This window comes from Gossypium hirsutum, chromosome A06, assembly GCF_007990345.1.
Source record: "Gossypium hirsutum isolate 1008001.06 chromosome A06, Gossypium_hirsutum_v2.1, whole genome shotgun sequence".
Classification (NCBI taxonomy): Eukaryota; Viridiplantae; Streptophyta; class Magnoliopsida; order Malvales; family Malvaceae; genus Gossypium; species Gossypium hirsutum.
Window position 1 is genome coordinate 126,937,413 of NC_053429.1, and position 25,849 is coordinate 126,963,261.

Sequence of the window (25,849 nt, forward strand, 5' to 3'; positions counted from 1 at the left end):
CGATTGATGTTACTCTTTTGTATTTTGAATCGCTGCTTGTATATGTATTGTAATCTACTTAGGTATTGATTTTCCTTGAATATTCGAATAAACATCAAAAAAAAAAAAAAAGAAGCCAAAGCCCCTAATCTGTTTTTCATTCGGCTTTTTATAGCCTCTTTTTTCACTGCCTACATCTATTTATTACGTGTTTGCTTGTCCTTACAGGTGGGTTGATGGCCGGTGGAGCAGAGCTAGTGGCGCCAGGGGATGGTGCTGGTGGCTGGTGTCAAAGGGCAGGTGGGCAAGTGGGCAAGTGGCTGAGGCAAGTGGGAGCTAGGGTTTGTGATGGCTGTTGGGTTAGGTTTAGTGGGCTTTTGAATTGGGTTTGGGGTATTGGGTTTAGGTTAGTCTAGACTTTTAGTGGGCCATTCGGATTTGGGTAGTATTTTGGGTTTTGTGGGTAATGTATTTGGTTTAATTTGGGCCCGCAAATTGGGCTTGTATAGACATTGTCGATATAATATTGATACATTGTTAACTCAATTAAAATATTTTAAAGTTTATGGATCAATTAAAATTTGGATATGATTTGGGGACATTTCATGCTATTAACCATTTAAGAAATATAATTAGATTTGAAAACATGCTTAAAAATTGATGAGTGAAGGTAGACTATTAGGTAATAGGTACTCAATTTATTAACATGAAAGGGATTTTTTTTTAATTCAGGGATATTACGCGCTTAAGGGTGTCCAAATTTCATGTCATTTAAATTGTTGCAATAATGTCAACTAAATTAAGACTCGAAAAATGTAATATTAATATATATATATATGAGTTTATATTTGATGTGCTGACAGTGGATAATTCTGTACATTGTCAGTGACTCGGAAAATGGCATGTAATCAAGAATTAGCAAGTTGTCGGATATTAACAGGTGAAACGTATTCAAGGCCACCATCCAGTAATTGCTTTGCAAGTATTAAATTCGCCGACTCCGTTAGATGGAATGGATCCCAAAAAACATACTTTGTTCGATCAGGGCAAATTCGACAAACCGGTAAGCATGGAAACAGACCGCCATGTCTCCCTATCAGTTCACAACAAGCATGATTCGCCTTCTCAAATCCTGGAAAAAAAAGAGAGATCAAAATTCATATCTCATAACTTTTCCAAACCTTAATTTTAAAGTTTATTGCTGAATTTCACCATATGATCTATAGTTGTTAATGAGATCTTCTGTTACTGCATAATAATCGGCATAAACAAATGTTGATCCCGAAAGGTTTTTCGTAAGATCTTCGAGTAGGCTTTTCAATTTAGAGCTATATAACTTGGCAAGTTTATTTAGTGAGGAAACACAATCTTGGGCACAGAAATGTATGTCTATCTCAAATGGCATGAAACCCACTTTCAGGGAACTCAACACAACAATCTTCCTGGCATCTAAGTTATAGAGTGTCTGCAATTCACAAAGATTGAAGATAGTTAGAAATCGGATATTATTTAGGGGTTTTTTTCGGAGTTAAGCTGAGTGAACATCTTGATCAGGTCAAAATTAGTGAGGGTTTGTAAAGAAAAACCTTCATCAACTTTTACTTGATGGATCAAGATGTTTTACTCGGTGTAATCACTTAAGAAGCTCTTTAAAAAAAACCCTAGCTAGATCGTTAGAAATTGGATCTTGTCGAGACATTTTTGGTGGTTGAACGAAGTAATCTTCTTGATTAGGTGAAATTTAGTAAGGATCTGCAAAGAAAAACCCTCACCAACTTTCAACCGATAGATGCAGAAGTTCACTCCACTCAATCACCCCAAAAGGGGAAAAACCCTCAACAAGGCCCTAATGCTAGAAATTGGATCTTGTTGAGGTGATTTCAATGGTTGAATCGAGTAACCTTCTTGATCCATCTGATGATATTTATAAAGAAAAACCCTTCGATCACAAGGGTGAAGGTGGTGGGAAGACTACATTTTAGCCCCCTTCAAAATCTATAAAATTTTAACATGATACATGATAAAATTATAGTTTGGCCCTTTAAAAATGATAAAATTTTGATTTAGTCCTTCTAAAACTATAAAAATATACGTCAATACAATGGTAAAATTGTATTTTAGCTTTCATAAAAACAAAATAACTTAATCCTGACCCCCAAAAAGAATTTCTTGCTTCTCCCTTGCTCAATCACCAAAAAATTTTCAATAAACCATAATAGTTGAAATTAAAATCATAATTTGAGAGGAATTAGTGAGAAGAATTAACTGTGAGTTGGGATTTGAATTTTGAAACTACTCCATCCACATAATGGTTGAAATCTAAAGCTAGAGAACATTCTCCAAATATAATATCATTGGAGCCAATCATAACAAAATAAAGTGAGTTTCTAAGCAATGCTTGAGCCGCTGGTGCACCAATTCTTGATATGATGTCTTGCCTAGTCTTTGTAAAATAATCCACTTGTTTATCCATGCAAATTCTCCCACCCTGCAATACATATAATTAATTATATATAGATAATCCAATATTTTCACTAATATTATCGATTGAGTCTTAACTTGATTGGCATGGACATTGTTGTCAATGCAAGAAGATGTGGCATCGAGTGCGCTGAAGCGCATTATCCTCCTATTTACAGGTTGAAAAGGGGGCTATAGGTAGTTCTAGACATTGTGTTAAAAAGAGCAGATATGATCAGAAACTATAATGAGATTGTTCAAAAAAAATATTTTCACCAATATTAGTTTGATATCTTCTTCAGCAACTCAAATCAAAACTACCCATTAACTTAAAAAGGTGTTTGGCTGTAAGATTCACCAATGGTGAAAGATATAATTGCGTGCATTATGTCTAAACAATACCTATAACAAACACAATTTAGTAAAATATGTTTTTAGGTAGTCTTATATTTTGTCAACCAAAGAACAAAATCTTACATTCTAGTCAAATTAACCAAACAAGGTAATGCAACATACCTGGTAATATCGATATCCTATTACCAAAGATAATCTTACATTCCGTGAACCAAGCACCTCGTTAAAGTTATCTTAAATTTATAACCTCGATCTAAGTCATTTTAAAATGAATGACATCTAAGCTTAGACATGTCAATTAGGTGTATTAAGTTAATTTTGGGATGAAGCAATCTGGATATGGTTACTCAGGTTTTAAATTTTTTGTGTCATTTTGGTTTCAAGTCAACTTCGATTCATATTATTTAGGGTTTAAGTTTTTCAAGTCAGGTTAGATCATTATAAGTCAAATTATTTTAGGTTTCAGGCACTTCAAGTTCTAATCATTTCAAGTTTGAGTCAGTTTAGGTGTTGGTTAGACAAATTCAAGTTTTAACTTTTTTATGGTCAAATTAGATTTTCAAGATTAAGTCAGTATTGGCAAGTCTATCTTAACCAATATTTAGTAATGCAAGGAAGAAATTAATCTTACAAAGATTAATCCACTAGATTGTAAAATTCCAGATCCTGAGGAGGCATAGTTGACACCCTTCAAAATCATATCTCCATTTGTATTAGGTGCCAAGCAAGGAGGAGCATAATCTTTAAAACCAAGTTCCTCTTCTGTTCAAACACACACAAACAAAAAATTACAAAATTATTGTGTTATCCATCCAAACTTGAATGTAAAATTAATATTTGAGAGATTTGAATAAAAATATTATACCTAGAAATAAGTTCACTTAAAAACAATGTTGTGCTTTGACTTCAATATTCTAAACTTAAGCTCGTCTTGATTAGACCTGACTGATTTTTCAATTTTATAATATATTATATAATTTATAACGTATAAAAACTAAATATATAATACTATACTGTAAGTATTAAAAAATGTTATGTTGATTGTGTTTTGGAAATTTTTAAAAAAGGAAAAAGAATATCAAATAAAAAAAAAGACATCTTTTTATATGGACAAACATAAATGAGCTTGCTTAGCCATTTGTAAATATAGACATATTTAGATTAAATTTGAGACACACATAAGCAACGACATAGGGAGGGGGTGGGCAATGGCATTGGCCCCCAAAAATGGTAAATTTGCCCTTTAGCTCATTCAAAAATTTATGATTCATCTTTAGTTCCCTAAATCAATTTTCTACGCATGGATCAGGTCAAGCTTAGGCAACTATAAAATGTTGATACCATACATGAGCTTGACCCAAACTCAACCTACTTTAGTCCATAAACACTAGAGATGACAATTAGGCAAGATATGTTTTTTCCCATCTTGACTCTGACCCAAAATATTCGCAACTTACCCTACATGTTTTTTTCCATTATTATGGGGCTTAATATATAATTTAGTACTTGAGTTGAAACTTTTTTATAATGTGGTACTTGTGTTATTTTTTGCCCCAATCTGGTACTTGTATTTGACAAAACTTTTATATTTGAGTACCCCAAAGGTAATGGTATTAACTTTCTAGTGTTTAATTTCAGTTTTAAAGTTGATTTGATGAAAATTCATAATTAGCTAATATATTAGCAATTAAATTTAATCAAATCAACCTTAGTATTTAACAAATTAAACAAATTCAAAATTAATACTAAATTTATTTTATTAACAAAATCATGAAAAATTCAAACATTATAATAATAGCAATTAACTTCCATCAAATTAACCTTAAAACTCAAAAATAAACACTAAAAATAATTAACACATTACTTTTGGGTACCAAAATATATAACTCGATATCAAATGATATATTAAGCCTTATTATGATAATCTAAATTACAAAATGATAAACTTGCCTATAATGTCTGCAATAGTTCGAGAATTGGTGAACCGACCGGACGGAGTTCCTTTCGGGAAATCAATACCATTAGGAAACACCGGTTTTGCCAATGTGTTGATGTAATTGTTGTTTCCCACTTCAACCAAAGAGTCTCCAAAGACAAAAAATGCAGTAATATTATGGGCAAAACAAATGGTGGGCACCCTTAAATGGTTGCCTATAATCTCAATCACTAAACAAATGGTCATAAGCTTGTTCCAAATGGTGCCCATTTGTGTTGAAGATTTTGAGAGGTGGGTTCTTGCTGTTTTTAAGCTTTTGGGTTATGAATGGTTTAAATAATAAAGCAAGCAAAGGTTAAGTAGCCTAGCCTATGATGATAAAGAAGCTTTTACATTGGTTGATACTTGCCCTACTTGAAAGCTTATCGATTTATGGAGATGACAAGGATTTGAATATTTATAATTTTTGTAAAATTTGAATATGAATCCAAATTTATTAATTATCTTCTTCTTTTTTCTTTACATTCATTACATGGTCGCCTCACCTTCACCTAATCGCCAGATTCGAATATTCGAATTCAGATTTTAAAATTATTATTCACCATTAGGGGCGAAGCCAGAAAATTTGTTTAGGGGATCGAAATTAAATTGTAATTTTTACGATAGCAAAAATGCAATCTCACCATTTTAATAGCCTATATCTTTATAATTTTTAAAAGATTAAATCAAATTTTTATTATTTTTAGGGGGAAAAAGTACAATTTTACCTTTACTAATTTAAAATTTTAAAAATTTTAAAGGACTTAAATGAAAAATATTCCGTTTTAAGGGGGATTGGAGCTGCCCCTGTCCACCACAGATTTAGGGTAGAAGCGAATAGAAATAATGAATATCCATTATTTAAATTCATATTACTTATTCGGATAACGAATGCAGATTTGAGTTCAAATATTTCAATCCACACTATTTACAAAAAGTTTATAATTTTGATTTTTATATATATAAGAAATTTTAGCGAATTTGAATTTGAGTCTTTGTTTATTTTAATATCCGAAAAATGATTGAAAATTTGAAATCTCCCTTTTGCGGATTTGGATATCCAGTGAATAATAATATTTAGTTCTGATTCGGGTAATAATAACTGGGTATGAATTTTTTAGGCATATTTGAATTCAAATAATTAAAAAAAAACCTATATTTACCCTACTACCATTCATATTCCGGTGAGGCTTTTCAAAAACAAAAAAAAGTTCAATGATGTTTAAACCGGACCAGTTGGATAGGGAATCTGCCTTAATATCATTTCGGAGAAAGCCGTTAGACCAGTTACCCTGGGAACCAATACAAATTAGTTAAACCAGAAAATTTTTATTTTTAATATTTTTACTTTTTAAAATTTTTAATAATTTATTTAATTGAATCGAATAGACCAGTTAAATCAAAGAACCAATAACTTAACTAGTTCGACCACTAATTCGATTCTATTAGCAAACTATTTAATTTTGGAGATACGGTTTAGAAAATGGTCCATATTAGGCTATAGATCATTTATTTATTTATTTATTTATTATTTTTTGCATTTAGGCTCTAAGATCTGTGCCAAACTTTCTGAGCCGTCCTATACTATAATTGAAAAACAAAAGTTATACATTTAATTATTATGAGGACTAAATTGAATAATTACTTGGATTCAGTTAAGGTATTGATGATGTGACACTCAAAATTTATGTCACGCCATTACTTAAAATTTTAAAAACTTTTGTATAAATTCTAAAACTACCAAAAAAAATTATTTAAAAATTATAAAGAAATTATTTTAAACAAATCAAGTGATGGCGTGACATAATCTCAATACCATGTCATTATGTACCTTAATGGAATCTAAGTTTGTGGGGAAAACTACCAAGTTTCGAAACTAATATGGATAAAAAAAATTAGAAGCCACCTAAATATTACTTTACCAAAATTTTAACGAATATTTGTACTATTTCCAAAAGAAAGTGTTTGAAAGGATTATTTTCGCAATATTACCATTTTTTATGATTTTACTATATAACTAATTGAATAAATAAGAACAATAAATACATTCTACAGTATATTTCACTATAAATTTCTTTTTCTTTTAGGTAATATTAGAAATTTTATCACGTGCATATACGTGTGGAAATCACATATTTAAAACACGGGTATGCGTTAAAAATTAGCATATAATAAATAATAATACATAATGTTTGAAATTAATAATAATAACAACACGTATACAATATGTACGGAATTAAAATAAAAAATTAGTTTAATTTGTGAGTATAACGTTTAAAACTAATAATAACACATATGCAATATAGAGAAACTATTTTATAGACCATTCCCACCGCATCATCCATGGTATATTTTCAATTATTTAATGACATTTCAGCAATATTTTTGCATCTAATTCACACATAATTTTGGTAATTCTTTTACCTTGAATCTTAAACTTCGAATCCGGAACCTTAGACCCTGAATGTGGTTCGAATTTGAGTTTGAAGTTTAAGAGTCGAGGTTTTGGGTCAGGGTTCTAGGTTCGGGATAAAAAATTACCATAATGATGTATCAATGGCATGGAAAAAATTGTTGAAATGTCATTAAATAATTGAAACTGGACCATGGATGATGTGGTGAAAAAGGTCCATAAAATAATTTCTCGGTAAATCTATCATATTAAGAATATTGGTGAGATGGGTTCAAATCTCAACATTTGTAATTTATTATTATTATTTTCAATTAAAAAGACAAAATTACCCCTATAATAATATACCTTATTTATAATATATAAGGTTATTTTAGTAATTTCATTGACTAAATTGATGTCGAATTGACTCGTGACACCAACTCAATCACACACTTAAACAATAGTATAAATACCAATATGCAATAAAAACAATTAATTCATAATTAAAACACAATAATAATAATAATTAATTCACAACGTTAAATTCAAAGATTTTATATTAAATTTCAAAGATTCTATATGTACATTTATGGTCTATCAATAATATTGAGACACTTTACCAGTAGATTTGCTTACCCCTTTTTACCTTTTTTTATTACACTTAGTTATACTTAACTTCGCACTGGGTTTTTTCGGGTTTGGATCATTTTCAAATTAGATTGATTTCGAATTTGAATCCGGTGAGTTGAGGTTATTGATTTTTTATGATCAAATCAAGTAAATCAAGTTCAGGTTCAAATTGATTAGAACAAATCTTAAAAACTCGAGTCAATTTAACTATTAATTGAATTAACTAAAATTTAAAAATACACAATTATAATTAAAATTAATAAACCGTAATATGAATATAAAGAATATTGAAAAGAAGAATCCGATACTTTTCTTTTTGCGTTATCATAAAGCAACTATAAGATATAGCTTGTAATGATAATATCCTCTAAAATTGCATAAGGGAATATTGTCATCAAATCAAAGAATTGAAAAGCCATTTTATTTTCAGTCCCCCACTTTAACTTTTTATTTTTTATTTTTGAGTATCCGATTCCAATACATTTCCCAACGTAAACCCGAAAATAATATTTAAAAAATTTAATATATTCGTATTTTATTCACACTCGAATCCAAATAATTTCTTTTTCATGCTATAAATACAATACTCCTATGGAGATGAGATGACACTAAGAGTAAAAACATGGGTGCTTCACAATCACATGAGGACTCGATACATCCTCAAGACTCGAAACTGAACTTAGAAAACAATAGGGTCGAGTTGAAAAACCCAGAAAGCAACATCTCGGTTCGACCGATGGAGAAAAAAATGGACTTCGTTGATTCAAAATCATCAAAAAAACCTGAGAAAACCCAAGTTCCATATAATTACGAAACAATATTGAGAGATGTCGATTTGCCTATTGATACGTCCACTATGGATAAGTTGATTTCTCAGCTCCATTATGGTGTTTTCTTGAACCAAAAGAGAAAGGTAAGTAAAAATATTTTCAAGGTTCGGATCTTGATATATGTATTTTTTTTTTTTGGATTTTGTTATTTCGATGCGTAAATTATTGTTGTTGTTGTTGCAGAAGTATTGGGTTGATAAGAACAACAAGAATTGTTTCATGTTATTTGCAAGAGATTTATCAATTACTTGGGCCGAAAACGACCATCATTGGCATTGGTTTTCCCAAAAGGAAACATCAACCAGGTATTCATATTCGATATTCGTGATATATATTGATATGGGTACGAGAATTGATACTCCGAGACTTTCTTAATGTAGCGATGTAAAAATTCCGTTTTCGATCGCAAATTGAGGCGATTATTTGAAAATTTAAAAAATCGACTTTCGATTTTATTAAAAAAGGGAGTCGCCACCGATCTTTTTTCTAGGTGTGACCGGACACCTAATAAATCATCCTTTTTTAGAAAAGAAAACTTATTCTTGCACAAAAATGAAGGCCGAATTTAGGTCGACGTCAAAAGCCAGAGTAACGTTGGGTTCGGGAGTCGGTTACGCGCGAGGAAGGTATTAGCACCCTCGCGACGCCCAAAATTGGTATCTTATTAAACACATGTTGTCTTGATTTTCAAAAATACGAATTCAATTTGACATTTAAGTGTGATCCGATTGAAGGAAATGAGAAGTTGTAAGTTTTGGGTTTTTTAGAAGGATATCCCGTTTTTAACACGAGCCGACTAACTTCACCCAACATAGCGATGAAATCAATGACTTAATGTTAAAATCGGTACATTGCCTTATTCTTAAAATTAAAATGTAAAAAGTTTCTAAAATGATAGTAAAAAAATCTAAGAATATTATTGTAAAAAATGCGAATAGTGATGTGAATAATATAAAATATTAAAATATCAAAATATTAGAATAATAATTGTACAAGCCCAATTATGCCTGGCCCAAACTAAATTACCCAAGCCCAATTTACATCAAACCCTAGCCCAAATAATAAGCCCATTTGCTTAAGATTTTTCAGCAACCCTAGCCTCCTTCAGCCTCAGCCGCCGCATGCCTTTTCTGCCGCGTGCGCCACCACCGCTCAGGGCACCAACCACCGGCCTCACATGCCTCTGACACACCTGCAAAGAGAGGAACACGCGAGCAGTAAAAAAAAACAAGAAAAAATGACAAATAAAAGAAACAAATAGCAAAACGACAAGAAAAATGGATGTAAAATATTGTAATCCGGCTTTAAAAAGCGAAAAAGGATATCCCTTCTCTGGGGTACGCACACTGAAAATACAAGGCAGAACAGAAACTTCGAAGGTTTTCAATCTTTCATTAGATATTTTCGTTTCTTGTTTCTTTCATTTTTATTTTATTTCTAAACACAAATCTTTTAAATAAAAAGAAAGAGGAATAAACTTACCTGAGTGGTCCTACGCTCTACCGTCGCCAAGGGTGTTTCACCGGCACCAAGGGCCTCAAAACCTTTCAAGGTTTGGTCTCGGCTTTGGCGGGTGCGTCGGTTTGGTAAAAGGACCAAAGCGTCCTCTTTTATTTGTTTTTTGCCACGAACAAGGGCTAAAAGGGCCATTTAGCACCTCTCCGACCACCGTCCATGGTGGAGGGGAGGTGGTCTGGTGGCGGCGCGATGATGGGTGCATCACCCTAGCAGAGAAGAAACGAAAACGAAAAGGGGGGAAAAGAAAAAGTTTTTGTTTTTTTTCTCTTGGAAATTCAAAGAGGAACCAACAAAATAGAAAAAGAGGAACTTTTTTTGTTTTAAGTCATATGGAACGGTGCCGTTGGTGTACTGGGGGTTGCGAATTCTCCCTAAAAGGGATATTTATGCGATTGGTCCTTCTCCTTCGCAACCCCCATTCAATCAAGCCCATTTTTTGTCTTCTTTTGTTTTTAAAATTTAGCCCTCGGATCCTGTTTAGTTTTCGTTTTGATCCCTAATTAACTTTCCAATATTTATACTTTTAAACCCCGAATTTTAATTCGTTTTTAGCCATGTCCTAAATCTATTTAATTCATCTATTAACCCTTTCTTAAATGTTTCATTTATATGTTATTTCAAATATTTTATATGTTATTTATTTACACCTATTCTAGCTTATTTTAATGTACTGTTTATTCAAATTCTTATTATTTATTTTAACCTGCTCTATGTATATTTGTTACCTTAATCTATTTTATATGTATTATTTATTTTTTATTCCTTACCTATTATATATATACATATAGTTTATTTCAAGCTTTTTATATATTTATAATTCTTTAAAAATTGTTATATATTTATTTCAAATTATTTTATATTTTAAATTATTGTATATTATGTATTTCGGATAACTCTCTTTATATTACCTTTGAACTATTAACATTATAAAACATATTTATATTGTCTATTTTTAATTCTTTTACGTATTATATATTTTAAACTTCTTATTTATTACCTTTAAATTAAATTGTATATTATTTATTTTAAAATTATTTTATATACCTTATTTTAGACCCATTCTACTTATTCCATATTTTACACTTTTATTTGTATATATTTATCTATTTTAAAATATTTCATATGATTTTTTTATTTGCTTTGTATAATATAGATTTTAAAATTCTTCTACATTATTTATTTTAAACTCGCTTTATGTATTATTCATTTGAAATTGTTTATTTATTTACTTTAAAATTTATATAAATATATATTATCAAATTTTAAATTATTATATCCATTTTTCATATATATATACATACTAGTTATTTCTTTGATGTCTCGTATATTAACTATTTTAAAAATCTCTTTTACACATACTCTATTTTTAATTTATTTTGTACATTGTTTATAGTAAATTTCTTTTTCACGCTATTCATTTTAAATTCGTTTGTTATTATTCGTAAATTTGTTTACATTTTATGCATTTAAGTTTGCCTTATATCTTTTACCATTTAATCCATTGGCTTTTTTAGTTATCGACGCTATTATTTGAATGTTGCATGATTATCGCTATTGCATGTATGTAAATTTGCTTACTCACGTTCATATTATTGCCATGCACTTGTGGAATATTTTATGCGTGGATCATTGTTCTATGTCATACCATATTTTATTTCATATCTTTGCCTCGCGAATTAAACCTCAATGTATTTATCCAATAGATCACCTTATTTTAACCTAAATAAATAACACATGTTGCTTGAATATTGCATTCGCTACTATTCAAAAGCAAAATTTTCCAAATAAGGCAATGTCATGCATTTTGAAAATTCGAGAAAATCGTGCCCTAACTTACTGAGCTTCGATCCTTTTCTCGTTGATTCTAAGTAATCGAATACCCTTTTTAAAATTTAAAATAAATGAGGTTTAAACAAAAACTAAAGGCAAGCTTACTCTCGAAATTACGATGTGTTGTATCCTAACTTATTGGACGTGACATCTTGTTACTTCGAGATAAGGAAGCATTTTCCATTTTGATTTATTTGAGTAATTTTAAAATAACAATATAAGGAGGGATTGTATTTTAAATTCTTTTTGAGTTTTCAATTTTCGACACTAAGACACCAATTAATCAACTAGGTACCAATTTTGGGCGTATCGAGGGTGCTAATCCTTCCTCGTGCGTAACCGACTCCCGAACTCATTTTTCTGAATTTCGTAGACCAAAATCGTTGTTTTAATAAAATTAAATCATTTATTAAAAACAACCACTTTTTGAGGTGACCCGATCACACCTCGTCAAAAAAGGATTGGTGGCGACTCCCGTTTTCATTCTTTTTTAAAATCCAAGTCGACCCCGTTTTCATCCAAAAAATGGTGTCAACAGCTTGGCGACTCCGCTGGGGACAATAAGAGAGTCAAGCCATGTGTTGATTATTTCTTGTCTTTTTGTTGAAAGTGGAAAATTCGATTTAAATTTACGATCCTCTCATTGCATCTCTTCTGTTTTGAGTTATTTTTTTTATCGTGTTCTGTATTTTATTTTATACCTCTGCACATTGCATTGCATGACCGCTGGTCATACCCTTTTAAGTGGGAGTGAGAAACTACGCCTTCGTGAGGTTTTCACCTCCGCATGGGATAGTGAATCACTTCCGGGATACATCCGTACCTATGTCTTCGTGAGATTTTCATCTCCGCATGGCCATAGAGAAATGTATCCCCCTGAACCGAACTCGGTCTGCATGAGCCTACAATGGGTGTGGATCGAGGAATCTGCTGGTTCAGGTACCCTTACTTTAGAACCAAACCTCATGTAGTGAACCTTAGGAGCTCACCCTAGGTAGAACCACTTCGAACCCCTAGTATTCACCCAAATAGGAGTTCTATTTATTCTTGCTTGCTTTTGCTTTGTACTAACATGTTTTCTTTTTGTCATGATTGCATTGCATTTTCATCATAAAAAGAGGTGTTGATTCACGTTCAATTGCTAAATAGAGAGCTTGTCATAAGAAAATGGGTTTCTTGATAAAGTGGATGATGATACGGTTGTCCTAATACGGTCCGAGAAGATATAACAAAAGAAGGATGATAGTTCAGTAGAGGACTATACGACTTTGCCTCGTTGCCTGAAGACTCAAGATGACAAAGATTATTCGAGAACCGCTAAACTTTTTAAAGAGAAGCCAACGAGCATCACAAGGATGAGTGAGTAACGAGTTGCGGCCCAGATGAAGAAAAAAGAGATAGAAGGGATGTCCCTTTTGAAGAGTTCGGGAGATTTATCTTAACGCTCGAATGAAGAAGAGGATCGAATGTCCCCGCCTATGACGGCAAAGCCGTATATATATCTACTTTATGTAAATAGATTTGTTTTCTATTCCAGTTGTTCTAATAGAATTGAACCAAGAATCAACGTTTCTTTTGGCATTCATTTCATGCATTTGCATTACATTGCATCATATGCATTAGACTTTCACGAAGTGACCCTAACTAGGTAAAATTATTTCAGTTACCCTGGAAACCAACAAAAATCTAATCAAATATCACTACGGTACTCGTCGCCAAACGAAAGCAATGGATCAAAGGTTGGAAAGATTGGAACAGTTGCAACGAGAGATGCAAGATCAGATGCACGAACGACTGGAAAAAATCCAGCAAGACATGTTAGAATCCCAGAACACTGTGATGAACCAATTAAAGCAGTTATTGACTGTAAGGAATGACAAAGGAAAAGGCCCTTTAGTTGATGCTGGGGATGATCACGATGACCCTGCCTATCCTCCAGGTTTCACCCCAACTAACATCCAAGTGCAACCAGAGGTGTACCCGCAGAGGGCACCTGTTACCATTAGATCCCAATACCAGGTCGGTGCCCCGGCATCGATGAACTTTCCAATAGGCTCGGGTTCTAATCCCGGTGATAATCCTACCAACCCCGTGTTTCCTGATCTCGATAACATGGCAGAGATGGAGAAAGCGAAAACGGACTTGTCAAAACAACTTGAGGACCGATGTAGATGGCTAGAGGAGAAATTTAGAGCCATGGAGAACATCGACTACCATTGTGGAGTCGACGCCAAGGACTTGAGTTTGGTACCTGATCTAGTACTCCCTCCCAAATTCAAAATGCCGGAGTTTGAAAAGTACAACGGGACTAGTTGTCCTGAAGCTCATATAACTATGTTCTGTCGAAGAATGACAGGATACATCAACAATGATCAACTGTTGATCCACTGCTTCCAGGACAGTCTGATCGGGTCTGCAGCTAAGTGGTACAACCAGTTAAGTCGCGTCAACATCCATTCATGGAAGGACTTAGCACAGGCTTTCATAAAGCAGTACAACCATGTGACAGATATGACACCCGATAGAATCACATTGCAGAACATGGAAAAGAAGCAAAGTGAGAGCTTTAGGCAATATGCCCAAAGATGGAGAGAGGTCGCGACACAGGTCCAGCCACCTCTTTTAGAGAAAGAAACCACGATGCTTTTCATCAACACTCTAAAAGCACCGTTCATTAACCACATGTTAGGAAGTGCTACCATGAGCTTCTCAGATGTAGTGATGTCTGGTGAAATGATTGAAAATGCAATAAGAAGCGGGAAGATAGGTGCGGAAGAAGGCATCAAGAGATCAACCCCAAAGCACAAAGACAATGAGGTGAACAACACGAGTACATATAGCATGGGTTATTCAAAACCAATTACGGTGAATCAGCCAAGAAAAATGGTCGCTAACCAACAAGGCTCATTGAGACAAGAACCTGGAGTGAAACCAGGAATTACGGGGCACTCAATAGAGAATTGCATCACCTTCAAGAAACTAGTTGAAAAACTCATCAACATGGGTATTGTCAAGTTGGGTGACTCATCTACTGCAGAAAATCTGTTACCCAATCATGATTGGCAATAAGGTGAATACGATGTATGAAGAGATATTGGGAAGTGTTCACATCAATGACATGCATGAAGACACAACTGAAGAGGGAACTTTGTTAGATGTCTGCCCTCATAAACTTGGAAGTGTTCTAAATAAATCAGACTGTAAAAGAAGTCTCTGTAGTATTTAGAGCCTACTTAGAGTAATATTCAGAACAAACTTGTTGCTTTTAGCCTGAAGCAATATGAATTTTTTGTGAAATAGGCTCATGTCTGAACGTCGTTATTTTAATGAAATGCATCTTTGCGATCATTTTTGAGCTAATATTCTTTCATTCTTTATGAATAATTACTTTTAATCTTTCATTCTTTCTCCAAAATCATTCATTCATTCATAATTATACTGTACAAATAATTATTCTTAAATTCATACATTCTTTGTATATTCTTTTGCACCAACAACAGGTCCCTGAATATCAACGACATGAATGACACTGCTACAGACTTAGAATCGCCTTTTGAGTGAGACATGTGTTTAGAGGAATCTCATGACTTCGAAGATAACATAGATTGTGGCCTATCTCCGTACTTATTGAGGAGGGTAGAACAAGGTGAAAACAGATTCCACCTTACGAAAAATCAATGGAGTCCATGTGAGGCATGAAGGTTACTAGGTCGATCTCGCCAAAAAAAGGTCTGGTGGTCATCAGTTTATCTTCACGGGAAGAAGCTGCTTCATATGCCAATGTCACGAAGTCGACAGCAATTTTTTTTGAAAAGTCACGAAAAGTCAAAAAGAATCATATTTGACAATGCACTAAATTTGAACAAGAGCAAAATATAAGAAGTTTGCAGTCTGTTCAAGATTAACACCATATCGCCAAAAAAAACTCTCTCAGGGCAACGCCCTCTTTTTGGGCTTATTGCGGTTTCACCTATTGAGGTCGAGATTTCCTTCTCTTTGAGTTTTTGGATCCAATCCTGGTTGGAGAGGAATGTTCAAAATATCTATCATGGTCAAATGTACCAAAAGCAAATGGTATGAGTTCACCAAAACAAGGTTTGCTCCAGAGAATTCCACAAGGGGGACCCGATATCAAAGAAGATCCTTCCCATACAAAGGGGACTTCAGAAGAAAGTGGATGTCAAGCCAGAAGGACCTTATGTGGAAGGTTTTATCTGGGAGAGTGTAGGTATTGACCAAGATAGATGGCAAGAACTTGCCTAATCTTGAGAATTTTGATTTAAGGAACAAATACTTCACTTAAAAAAAAAAGAGAATTAATGAAAAAGAAGAAAAGAAAAATGAGTGAAAAAAGGAGAGGCCAAGGTGAAAACCCGCAAAGGGCGCCTTGAGACCAAAGGGGCTTGAGTTGAAAACCCTAAAAAAGGGGCGACTCAAATTTTGGATCAAATTAGGGCATGAGGCGATCAGAGCATCTCAAATTTTGATCAAATCGGGGCATGTAATGATCTTGCTATACCTGATTCAACAGGAAAGGGTAGGTAGCATCTTGGGGCATCGACAAAGTCTTGTAGATCTCCTAAACACATGTCAAACACAGAATGGTCTTTCAAAGAGTTGGTACAGAGAAGTTCAAGCTACGATATCTGGGGCATCTTGTCCTCATACTTTTTTTCTATTGGAATACTTCATTCTTTTTCAAGATACGTGTTCCCAATTAATTCCCCTTTTATTCTTGCTATCCTTGATAGTTTATCCATTTTGAGCTATGCTCTCAAATCAATTCTATTTTATCTATCGTTATGATCTTTTGCAAGCATGTTGCATTGGAATAATGATTAATGGACTAATAAAACTTTCACGAAGGAAGTTTTGCATATTACTCTGAAAAGTTTCTAAATAATATAGGAGCCTGAAGCAGGACAATTGTTTAGAACACTCCAAATTTAAAGGTTGGAAATTTGGGAAGAAATAGTCTAAGTTTAGACTTTCTCTTTGGATTTTTGTTGTCAAACGCGTTGATTGACAAGACGCCATGTTGGTGACAAAGCTTGAATAAACAAGAAAGTGATGATCTTCAGGCAATAGGAAGAGGTTACCTCGGGAAGGAGAGCCCTCGTTTGCGCATGAGTCGTTGGTACGACACATTGGGAATGATGTAAGGGACCAGAAGGATTTAAATATTATACCCTTGAATTGCGATAGGAGAAGATTGACAAAAGCCATATCTTTCTACCTTAGGGTTACAGTGGGAGATTGATGGTACAAATTTTATGTCCCAGTGGGTTGAACTCCGATGTTCACAGTGGGGGCAATCAGATTACGTGTTTCTTTGGAAATGCCGGCTGGTCAAGAAGGCGTTGCGACACGTTAGTGATAAAGCCTTAATAAGCTTTTGAGCGATGATAACCTAAGCATTAAGGGATTATTTTCATGACATTCTGCATTCATTCAAATACCATTCACGCATGTCTAGTTAGGAGCATTTGATTCATTTTGATCATGCCATCCTAATCATTAGGCATAATTAGGTTCATTATACAGGTCATGTTCCCTAGAGGACAGATCAGTAAAAATTGAAGATAAACCTTGCCTCTCTCGGTCGTAGCAGAGCTGGTTGAAGTTATCAGATCTTGCCTTCCTGCATTGACAGCGAAGCAGATCGAAGACAAACCTTACCACTCTCGTTTGTAGTAGAGCTGGTTGAAGATTGCAGATCTTGCCTTCCTATATTTGGCAGCGAAGCAGATCAAAGATGGCAGATTTTACCTCCCTGACCACAGTGGAGTACATTGAAGCCGATAACTCTATCTCCCTGTATTCGGCAGTGGAATAGATTGAAGATTGCAGATCTTGCCTTCCTGTATTTGGCAGCAAAGCAGGTTGAAGATGGCGGATTTTACCTCCCTGATTACAGTGGAGTACATTGAAGCTGATAGTTCTATCTCCCGGGGCAAGAAGTAGATCGAAGATAGCTGATCCTATCTTCCTATATTGGTAGGAAATGGATCGAAGATGCAGATCTTGTCTTCCCATATTGGTGGCGAAGTAGATCGAAGAAAGCAGATCTTGTCTTCATGTATTGGCGTGAAGTAGATCGAAGATAGCTGATCCTATCTTCCTATATTGGTAGGAAATGGATCGAAGATGCAGATCTTGTCTTCCCATATTGGTGGCGAAGTAGATCGAAGAGAGCAGATCTTGTCTTCATGTATTGGCGTGAAGTAGATCGAAGATAGCTGATCCTATCTTCCTATATTGGTAGGAAATGGATCGAAGATGTAGATCTTGTCTTCCCATATTGGTGGCGAAGTAGATCGAAGAGAGCAGATCTTGTCTTCATGTATTGGCGTGAAGTAGATCGAAGATAGCTGATCCTATCTTCCTATATTGGTAGGAAATGGATCGAAGATGCAGATCTTGTCTTCCCATATTGGTTGCGAAGTAGATCGCAGAAAGCAGATCTTGTCTTCATGTATTGGCGTGAAGTAGATCGAAGGTAGCAGATCCTATTTTCCTATATTGGTAGGAAGTGGATCGAAGATGCAGATCTTGTCTTCCCATATTGGTGGCGAAGTAGATCGCAGAAAGCAGATCTTGTCTTCATGTATTGGCGTGAAGTAGATCGAAGGTAGCAGATCCTATTTTCCTATATTGGTAGGAAGTGGATCGAAGATGCAGATCTTGTCTTCCTATATTGGTGGCGAAGTAGATCGCAGAAAGCAGATCTTGTCTTCATGTATTGGCGTGAAGTAGATCGAAGGTAGCAGATCCTGTCTTCCTATATTGGTAGGAAGTGGATCGAAAATACAGATCTTGTCTTCCCATATTGGTGGCGAAGTAGATCGCAGAAAGCAGATCTTGTCTTCATGTATTGGCGTGAAGTAGATCGAAGATAGCAGGTCCTATCTTCCTATATTGATAGGAAGTGGATCCAAGATACAAATCTTGTCTTCCCATACTGGTGGTGAAGTAGATCGAAGAAAGCAGATCTTATCCCTGTATTTGACAGTGGAATAGATTGAGGATTGCAGATCTTGCCTTCCTGTATTTGGCAACGAAGCAGATCGAAGATGGCAGATTTTACCTCCCTGTGACTACAGTGGAGTACATTGAAGCTGATAACTCTATCTCCCTGTATTAAATAGTGGAATAGATCGAAGATTACAATCTTATCTCCCTAAGTAGTAGTGGAGTAGATCGCATTAAGTCTTATCTCCCTAAGCAGTAGGGAAATAGATCAAAGACGAAGGGTCTTAAACCCCTGAGCAGTAGGGTAACAGACCGAATTGCAGACCTTATCCCCCTAAGTAGTGGGGAAACAGATCAAAGACAAAGGGTCTTAAACCCTTAAGCAGTAGGGTAACAGATCGAATTACAGATCTTATCTCCCTAAGCATTAGTGGAGATAATCGAAGACGAAGAACCTTAAACCCCTAAGCAGTAGGGTAACAGGTTGAATTACAGATCTTATCTCCCTAAGCAGTAGGAAAACAGATCGAAGACGAAGGGCCTTAACCCCCTAAGCAGTAGGGTAACAGGCAAATTTACAGATCTTAACCCCCTAAGCAGTAGGGAAACAGATCGAAGGTGAAGGGCCTTAACCCCCTAAGCAGTAGGGTAACAGGCTAAATTTACAGATCTTAACCCCCTAAACAGTAGGGAAACAGATCGAAGGCGAAGGGCCTTAACCCCCTAAGCAGTAGGGTAAAAGGCTGAATTTACAGATCTTAACCCCCTAAGTAGTAGGGTAACAAGCTGGAAATCAAATATCTTCTCCCTGAAATGGCGTTGGAGCGGCTAAAAGCCACAACAGATCTCCTTGAAGTCTCAGTAGATTGAAAATCACAGATCTCATCTCTCTGAAGTTGCAGTAGAGCAGATCCAAACAAACCTTATCTTCCTAAAGTTACAACGGAGCGGGTTAAAATAGCAAGACTTATCTCCCCGAAGTTGCAGTAGAGCATAATAAAGCTACCTGAAGAATAATGAGCACCAAAGAAGTCAGACTCGGCGACCAGGCAAATTGGTCTTTCCTGAAAGTCTTTGCTCTATTCTCGTTACACGACAATGAGCAAAGAGGGGCAGCTGTACAAGCCCAATTATGCCTGGCCCAAACTAAATTACCCAAGCCCAATTTACATCAAACCCTAGCCCAAATAATAAGCCCATTTGCTTAAGATTTTTCAGCAACCCTAGCCTCCTTCAGCCTCAGCCGCCGCATGCCTTTTCTGCCGCGTGCGCCACCACCGCTCAGGGCACCAACCACCGGCCTCACATGCCTCTGACACACCTGCAAAGAGAGGAACACGCGAGCAGTAAAAAAAAAACAAGAAAAAATGACAAATAAAAGAAACAAATAGCAAAACGACAAGAAAAATGGATGTAAAATATTGTAATCCGGCTTTAAAAAGCGAAAAAGGATATCCCTTCTCTGGGGTACGCACACTGAAAATACAAGGCAGAACAGAAACTTCGAAGGTTTTCAATCTTTCATTAGATATTTTCGTTTCTTGTTTCTTTCATTTTTATTTTATTTCTAAACACAAATCTTTTAAATAAAAAGAAAGAGGAATAAACTTACCTGAGTGGTCCTACGCTCTACCGTCGCCAAGGGTGTTTCACCGGCACCAAGGGCCTCAAAACCTTTCAAGGTTTGGTCTCGGCTTTGGCGGGTGCGTCGGTTTGGTAAAAGGACCAAAGCGTCCTCTTTTATTTGTTTTTGCCACGAACAAGGGCTAAAAGGGCCATTTAGCACCTCTCCGACCACCGTCCATGGTGGAGGGGAGGTGGTCTGGTGGCGGCGCGATGATGGGTGCATCACCCTAGCAGAGAAGAAACGAAAACGAAAAGGGGGGAAAAGAAAAAGTTTTTGTTTTTTTTCTCTTGGAAATTCAAAGAGGAACCAACAAAATAGAAAAAAGAGGAACTTTTTTGTTTTAAGTCATATGGAACGGTGCCGTTGGTGTACTGGGGTTGCGAATTCTCCCTAAAAGGGATATTTATGCGATTGGTCCTTCTCCTTCGCAACCCCCATTCAATCAAGCCCATTTTTTGTCTTCTTTTGTTTTTAAAATTTAGCCCTCGGATCCTGTTTAGTTTTCGTTTTGATCCCTAATTAACTTTCCAATATTTATACTTTTAAACCCCGAATTTTAATTCGTTTTTAGCCATGTCCTAAATCTATTTAATTCATCTATTAACCCTTTCTTAAATGTTTCATTTATATGTTATTTCAAATATTTTATATGTTATTTATTTACACCTATTCTAGCTTATTTTAATGTACTGTTTATTCAAATTCTTATTATTTATTTTAACCTGCTCTATGTATATTTGTTACCTTAATCTATTTTATATGTATTATTTATTTTTTATTCCTTACCTATTATATATATACATATAGTTTATTTCAAGCTTTTTATATATTTATAATTCTTTAAAAATTGTTATATATTTATTTCAAATTATTTTATATTTTAAATTATTGTATATTATGTATTTCGGATAACTCTCTTTATATTACCTTTGAACTATTAACATTATAAAACATATTTATATTGTCTATTTTTAATTCTTTTACGTATTATATATTTTAAACTTCTTATTTATTACCTTTAAATTAAATTGTATATTATTTATTTTAAAATTATTTTATATACCTTATTTTAGACCCATTCTACTTATTCCATATTTTACACTTTTATTTGTATATATTTATCTATTTTAAAATATTTCATATGATTTTTTTATTTGCTTTGTATAATATAGATTTTAAAATTCTTCTACATTATTTATTTTAAACTCGCTTTATGTATTATTCATTTGAAATTGTTTATTTATTTACTTTAAAATTTATATAAATATATATTATCAAATTTTAAATTATTATATCCATTTTTCATATATATATACATACTAGTTATTTCTTTGATGTCTCGTATATTAACTATTTTAAAAATCTCTTTTACACATACTCTATTTTTTAATTTATTTTGTACATTGTTTATAGTAAATTTCTTTTTCACGCTATTCATTTTAAATTCGTTTGTTATTATTCGTAAATTTGTTTACATTTTATGCATTTAAGTTTGCCTTATATCTTTTACCATTTAATCCATTGGCTTTTTTAGTTATCGACGCTATTATTTGAATGTTGCATGATTATCGCTATTGCATGTATGTAAATTTGCTTACTCACGTTCATATTATTGCCATGCACTTGTGGAATATTTTATGCGTGGATCATTGTTCTATGTCATACCATATTTTATTTCATATCTTTGCCTCGCGAATTAAACCTCAATGTATTTATCCAATAGATCACCTTATTTTAACCTAAATAAATAACACATGTTGCTTGAATATTGCATTCGCTACTATTCAAAAGCAAAATTTTCCAAATAAGGCAATGTCATGCATTTTGAAAATTCGAGAAAATCGTGCCCTAACTTACTGAGCTTCGATCCTTTTCTCGTTGATTCTAAGTAATCGAATACCCTTTTTAAAATTTAAAATAAATGAGGTTTAAACAAAAACTAAAGGCAAGCTTACTCTCGAAATTACGATGTGTTGTATCCTAACTTATTGGACGTGACATCTTGTTACTTCGAGATAAGGAAGCATTTTCCATTTTGATTTATTTGAGTAATTTTAAAATAACAATATAAGGAGGGATTGTATTTTAAATTCTTTTTGAGTTTCAATTTTCGACACTAAGACACCAATTAATCAACTAGGTACCAATTTTGGGCGTATCGAGGGTGCTAATCCTTCCTCGTGCGTAACCGACTCCCGAACTCATTTTTCTGAATTTCGTAGACCAAAATCGTTGTTTTAATAAAATTAAATCATTTATTAAAAACAACCACTTTTTGAGGTGACCCGATCACACCTCGTCAAAAAAGGATTGGTGGCGACTCCCGTTTTCATTCTTTTTTAAAATCCAAGTCGACCCCGTTTTCATCCAAAAAATGGTGTCAACAATAATAATTAATATTGACAAATAAAAAAATAAAATAGAAATAAAAAAGTGTACATAATATATATATTAGAAATAACAATGATGTTTAAAAATAATACTATTAATAATACTACATAAATATGTACATATATAAAAAATAAATACGTGATAATATTAAAAATATGTACATAATATAGTGTAAAAAATACATACATAATATAATTAAAATATATACATAAGATAACATGTAAAAAATATATATATATAAATAAGATAGTATTAAAGATATATACATAAAATAGTATAATATATATACGTAATATAGAATTTAGAATATACCTAATATATTAAAAGAATATATATATAATATAATATTAAGAAATATAATAATAACAAAAAAAAGAGAGAGGGAGAGAGTGGGTGATTTCCGGCCACAAGGCCAGCCACCGTCCGGTCACCGGATCGCCGCCGGCTGCCGTCGGCGCCACCGTACACGGCAGCCGGACCTCAAAAAAAACTTTTTCGGTAAAAATAGATAAGCTTCCTCCTTTTATTTTTACTTTCGGATAAAAGAAACAAAATAAGATTGAAAGAAAAAATGATAAGCAAATAAAGAACTTAAAACGAGAATAGACGAAGAAACCTCTTTTGCTTTGATCTTTGATTAATCTCCAAAAAAACTATTCTCTCCAAAAACTAGCCTTTACAATAACTCTTCTCCTTGATTACTCTCAAAAATCCTTTACAATAACTTTCTCCTCCAAACCTTCTTCCTCCTCTTAAATACAAAATATGAGAAGGCTTATATAGCCATTTACAAAATATTTTTTATTGTTTATGTCTTCATTTGTAGGTACAAGGGGTGGTAGAGTGTGGCTAGTGGAGTAGGTAGTGGAGCAAGTGTGGCTAGTGGAGTTGGTGGTGGAGCAAGTGTGACTAGTGGAGTTGGTGGTGGCAAAGGCTAGGATTTAGTTGAGAAAAGTTTAGGTTGTGGGCTAGGTTTTTTTATTTTAATTTGGGCTTAGGGTTTGGGCCATTGGGGTTTTGATGTAAATTGGGATTTGGGTAGTTAAGATTTTGGGTTTTGGGTTTAATTTTGGTGGGTTAGGTAAGGCTAAATTGAGTTTTGATGTAAATGGGTTAAAATTGGCCTACAACACTTAATACGTAACTTTTGTAAGACTTAATTAGAATTTTCAAAAAAATTGGAGAGATTAGTTTTAAATTTTAAAAAAAAAATTAAAAGTCTTATTACGAATTTTATAAGCAAATTATTACGAACTCAATACACATATCTGATAGTGAGCAAATGTTTTCTAAAAAGATTTAATTTTCAACTTTTTGCTCTAAACCTCTCAAGTTTGGGCCAAATTTTAAAATAATTATAAACATCAAAATGCTTCAATCAAATCCTAAAACTAACATATCCTTTCGAATTCTAATCAAATTTTTTCTTCGATTTAACCATTAGTGTTCAACTTAGATCAAACGTGGTTCATTTTCTAAAACATGTATAGATTAATAAATATTTCTAAACATGTTAAATCCAATATGACATTTTAACGTCAAAATTGACCGCTAGAGTGATCGAAAGGACTTGATTGGAACACTACTTTAATGTGAGAATTTGATTATAACGTTTTGAAGTTCACAGAAAAATTTAGAATTAAACCCATAGTTTGGGGACGTCTCTTGTGCAATTAACTCGCAAAAGCTAAACATAGTCAACTGCCAAAATGGTAAATTTACCATATAGTCCTGTTAGAATTTATGAAATTACAAATTAATACAATGTACTTTAGCCCTCAAAAATTTATTTATTCATTTTTTACCCTCTAAAGCAATTTTCTAACTTTGTCCTTGTACCCCAAACCCGAGCATAACATTAATTGTAAGGGTGTTGGCGGGAGGCTGGAAATGCCCTGACCCCTCCTAAAATGGGAAACTCAACCATTGACTCTTTGGAATTTATAAAATTTTAAGTTAGTATATAGTAAAATTGTACTTTGTCCCCCCCAAAAAAAATTTTTGATTTAGTCCTTTAAAAAATTATAAAGATAATAGATATTAAAATGGTAAAATTACATTTTAACTCTCATAAAATTATACAACTTAATTCCACCCAAAAAAAAGAAAATTTCTGACTTCCCCTTGATTAACCGATTGCTTTTTCATTTTATGCAGTGATGATTCCATTGAAGTTGTTGAGCTTCTAGCAGTTTGCTGGTTAGAACTGGTCGGAAAATTCCCAGTATCAAAGCTATCACCTTCAACATTATACGAAGTTGTTTTCATTGTCATGTTAAGAGAAGCAGCTTTTGGATGGGAAACTGCAATAAATTTGAAATTAACACTTCCCAATGGACAAAAAATAGAACACAAAGAGACATTGATGAACAAGCCAAGAGAGAAATGGATTGAAATCCCTGTTGGAGAATTCAAAGCCTCATTTGATGAGCAAAAAACAAAAAATAGTGGAGACTTAGAGATTTACATTCATGAATATGATGCTGGTGAATGGAAGAGAGGACTTGTTGTTAAAGGAGTTGCTATTAGGGCAAAAAATTGATGTTTATCGGGTCGGACTTTACATTGACGGTGTATCAAATACAAACTCTGTAGTTTGTGTGTTAGTTTACTCTGTAGACGAGATAGCTATATGATCTGATGATATGTGCGATGTTGTTTGATCTAGTGTTGAGAAGCTTATTATTATTGTTATTATTATGATAATAAAACGTTGCCGGGTCGGTGTTGTTTAATTATATTTATATTCAATTATATGTGCTCAAGGATCAAATTGAAAAAATTCATAAATGTGAAAGGTTAAATTATTAAATTATTTAGAATTAAAATCAAATTGATAGAATGTGTAACCATTGAAGCAAAATGTGCTATTGTATCAATTAGAAAAAGAC

The 25,849-nt window shown here is 33.6% G+C and overlaps 3 protein-coding genes across 3 annotated transcripts; 1 reads left to right on the forward strand and 2 right to left on the reverse strand.

Annotated features, from left to right (window-relative positions):
- Positions 1-778: 778 nt before the first annotated feature.
- Positions 779-5,067, reverse strand: LOC121230853 (GDSL esterase/lipase At4g16230). Its single transcript, XM_041116358.1, has 5 exons — positions 4,744-5,067; positions 3,425-3,555; positions 2,246-2,467; positions 1,192-1,444; positions 779-1,111 (listed from the first exon to the last, which is right to left on the reverse strand). Exons 1-5 carry the CDS (start codon positions 4,997-4,999, stop codon positions 888-890), a joined length of 1,086 nt encoding a protein of 361 aa, XP_040972292.1. The 5' UTR covers positions 5,000-5,067; the 3' UTR covers positions 779-887.
- A 3,327-nt stretch (positions 5,068-8,394) lies between these two features.
- Positions 8,395-25,696, forward strand: LOC121230854 (protein PHLOEM PROTEIN 2-LIKE A1). The gene is made up of 3 exons (XM_041116359.1): positions 8,395-8,703; positions 8,804-8,925; positions 25,116-25,696. The coding sequence occupies exons 1-3, from the start codon at positions 8,413-8,415 to the stop codon at positions 25,498-25,500; spliced, it is 798 nt and encodes a 265-aa protein (XP_040972293.1). The 5' UTR covers positions 8,395-8,412; the 3' UTR covers positions 25,501-25,696.
- LOC121230855 (uncharacterized) lies at positions 20,062-20,884 on the reverse strand. The gene is made up of 2 exons (XM_041116360.1): positions 20,553-20,884; positions 20,062-20,261 (listed from the first exon to the last, which is right to left on the reverse strand). The coding sequence occupies exons 1-2, from the start codon at positions 20,787-20,789 to the stop codon at positions 20,145-20,147; spliced, it is 354 nt and encodes a 117-aa protein (XP_040972294.1). The 5' UTR covers positions 20,790-20,884; the 3' UTR covers positions 20,062-20,144.
- Positions 25,697-25,849: the final 153 nt, after the last annotated feature.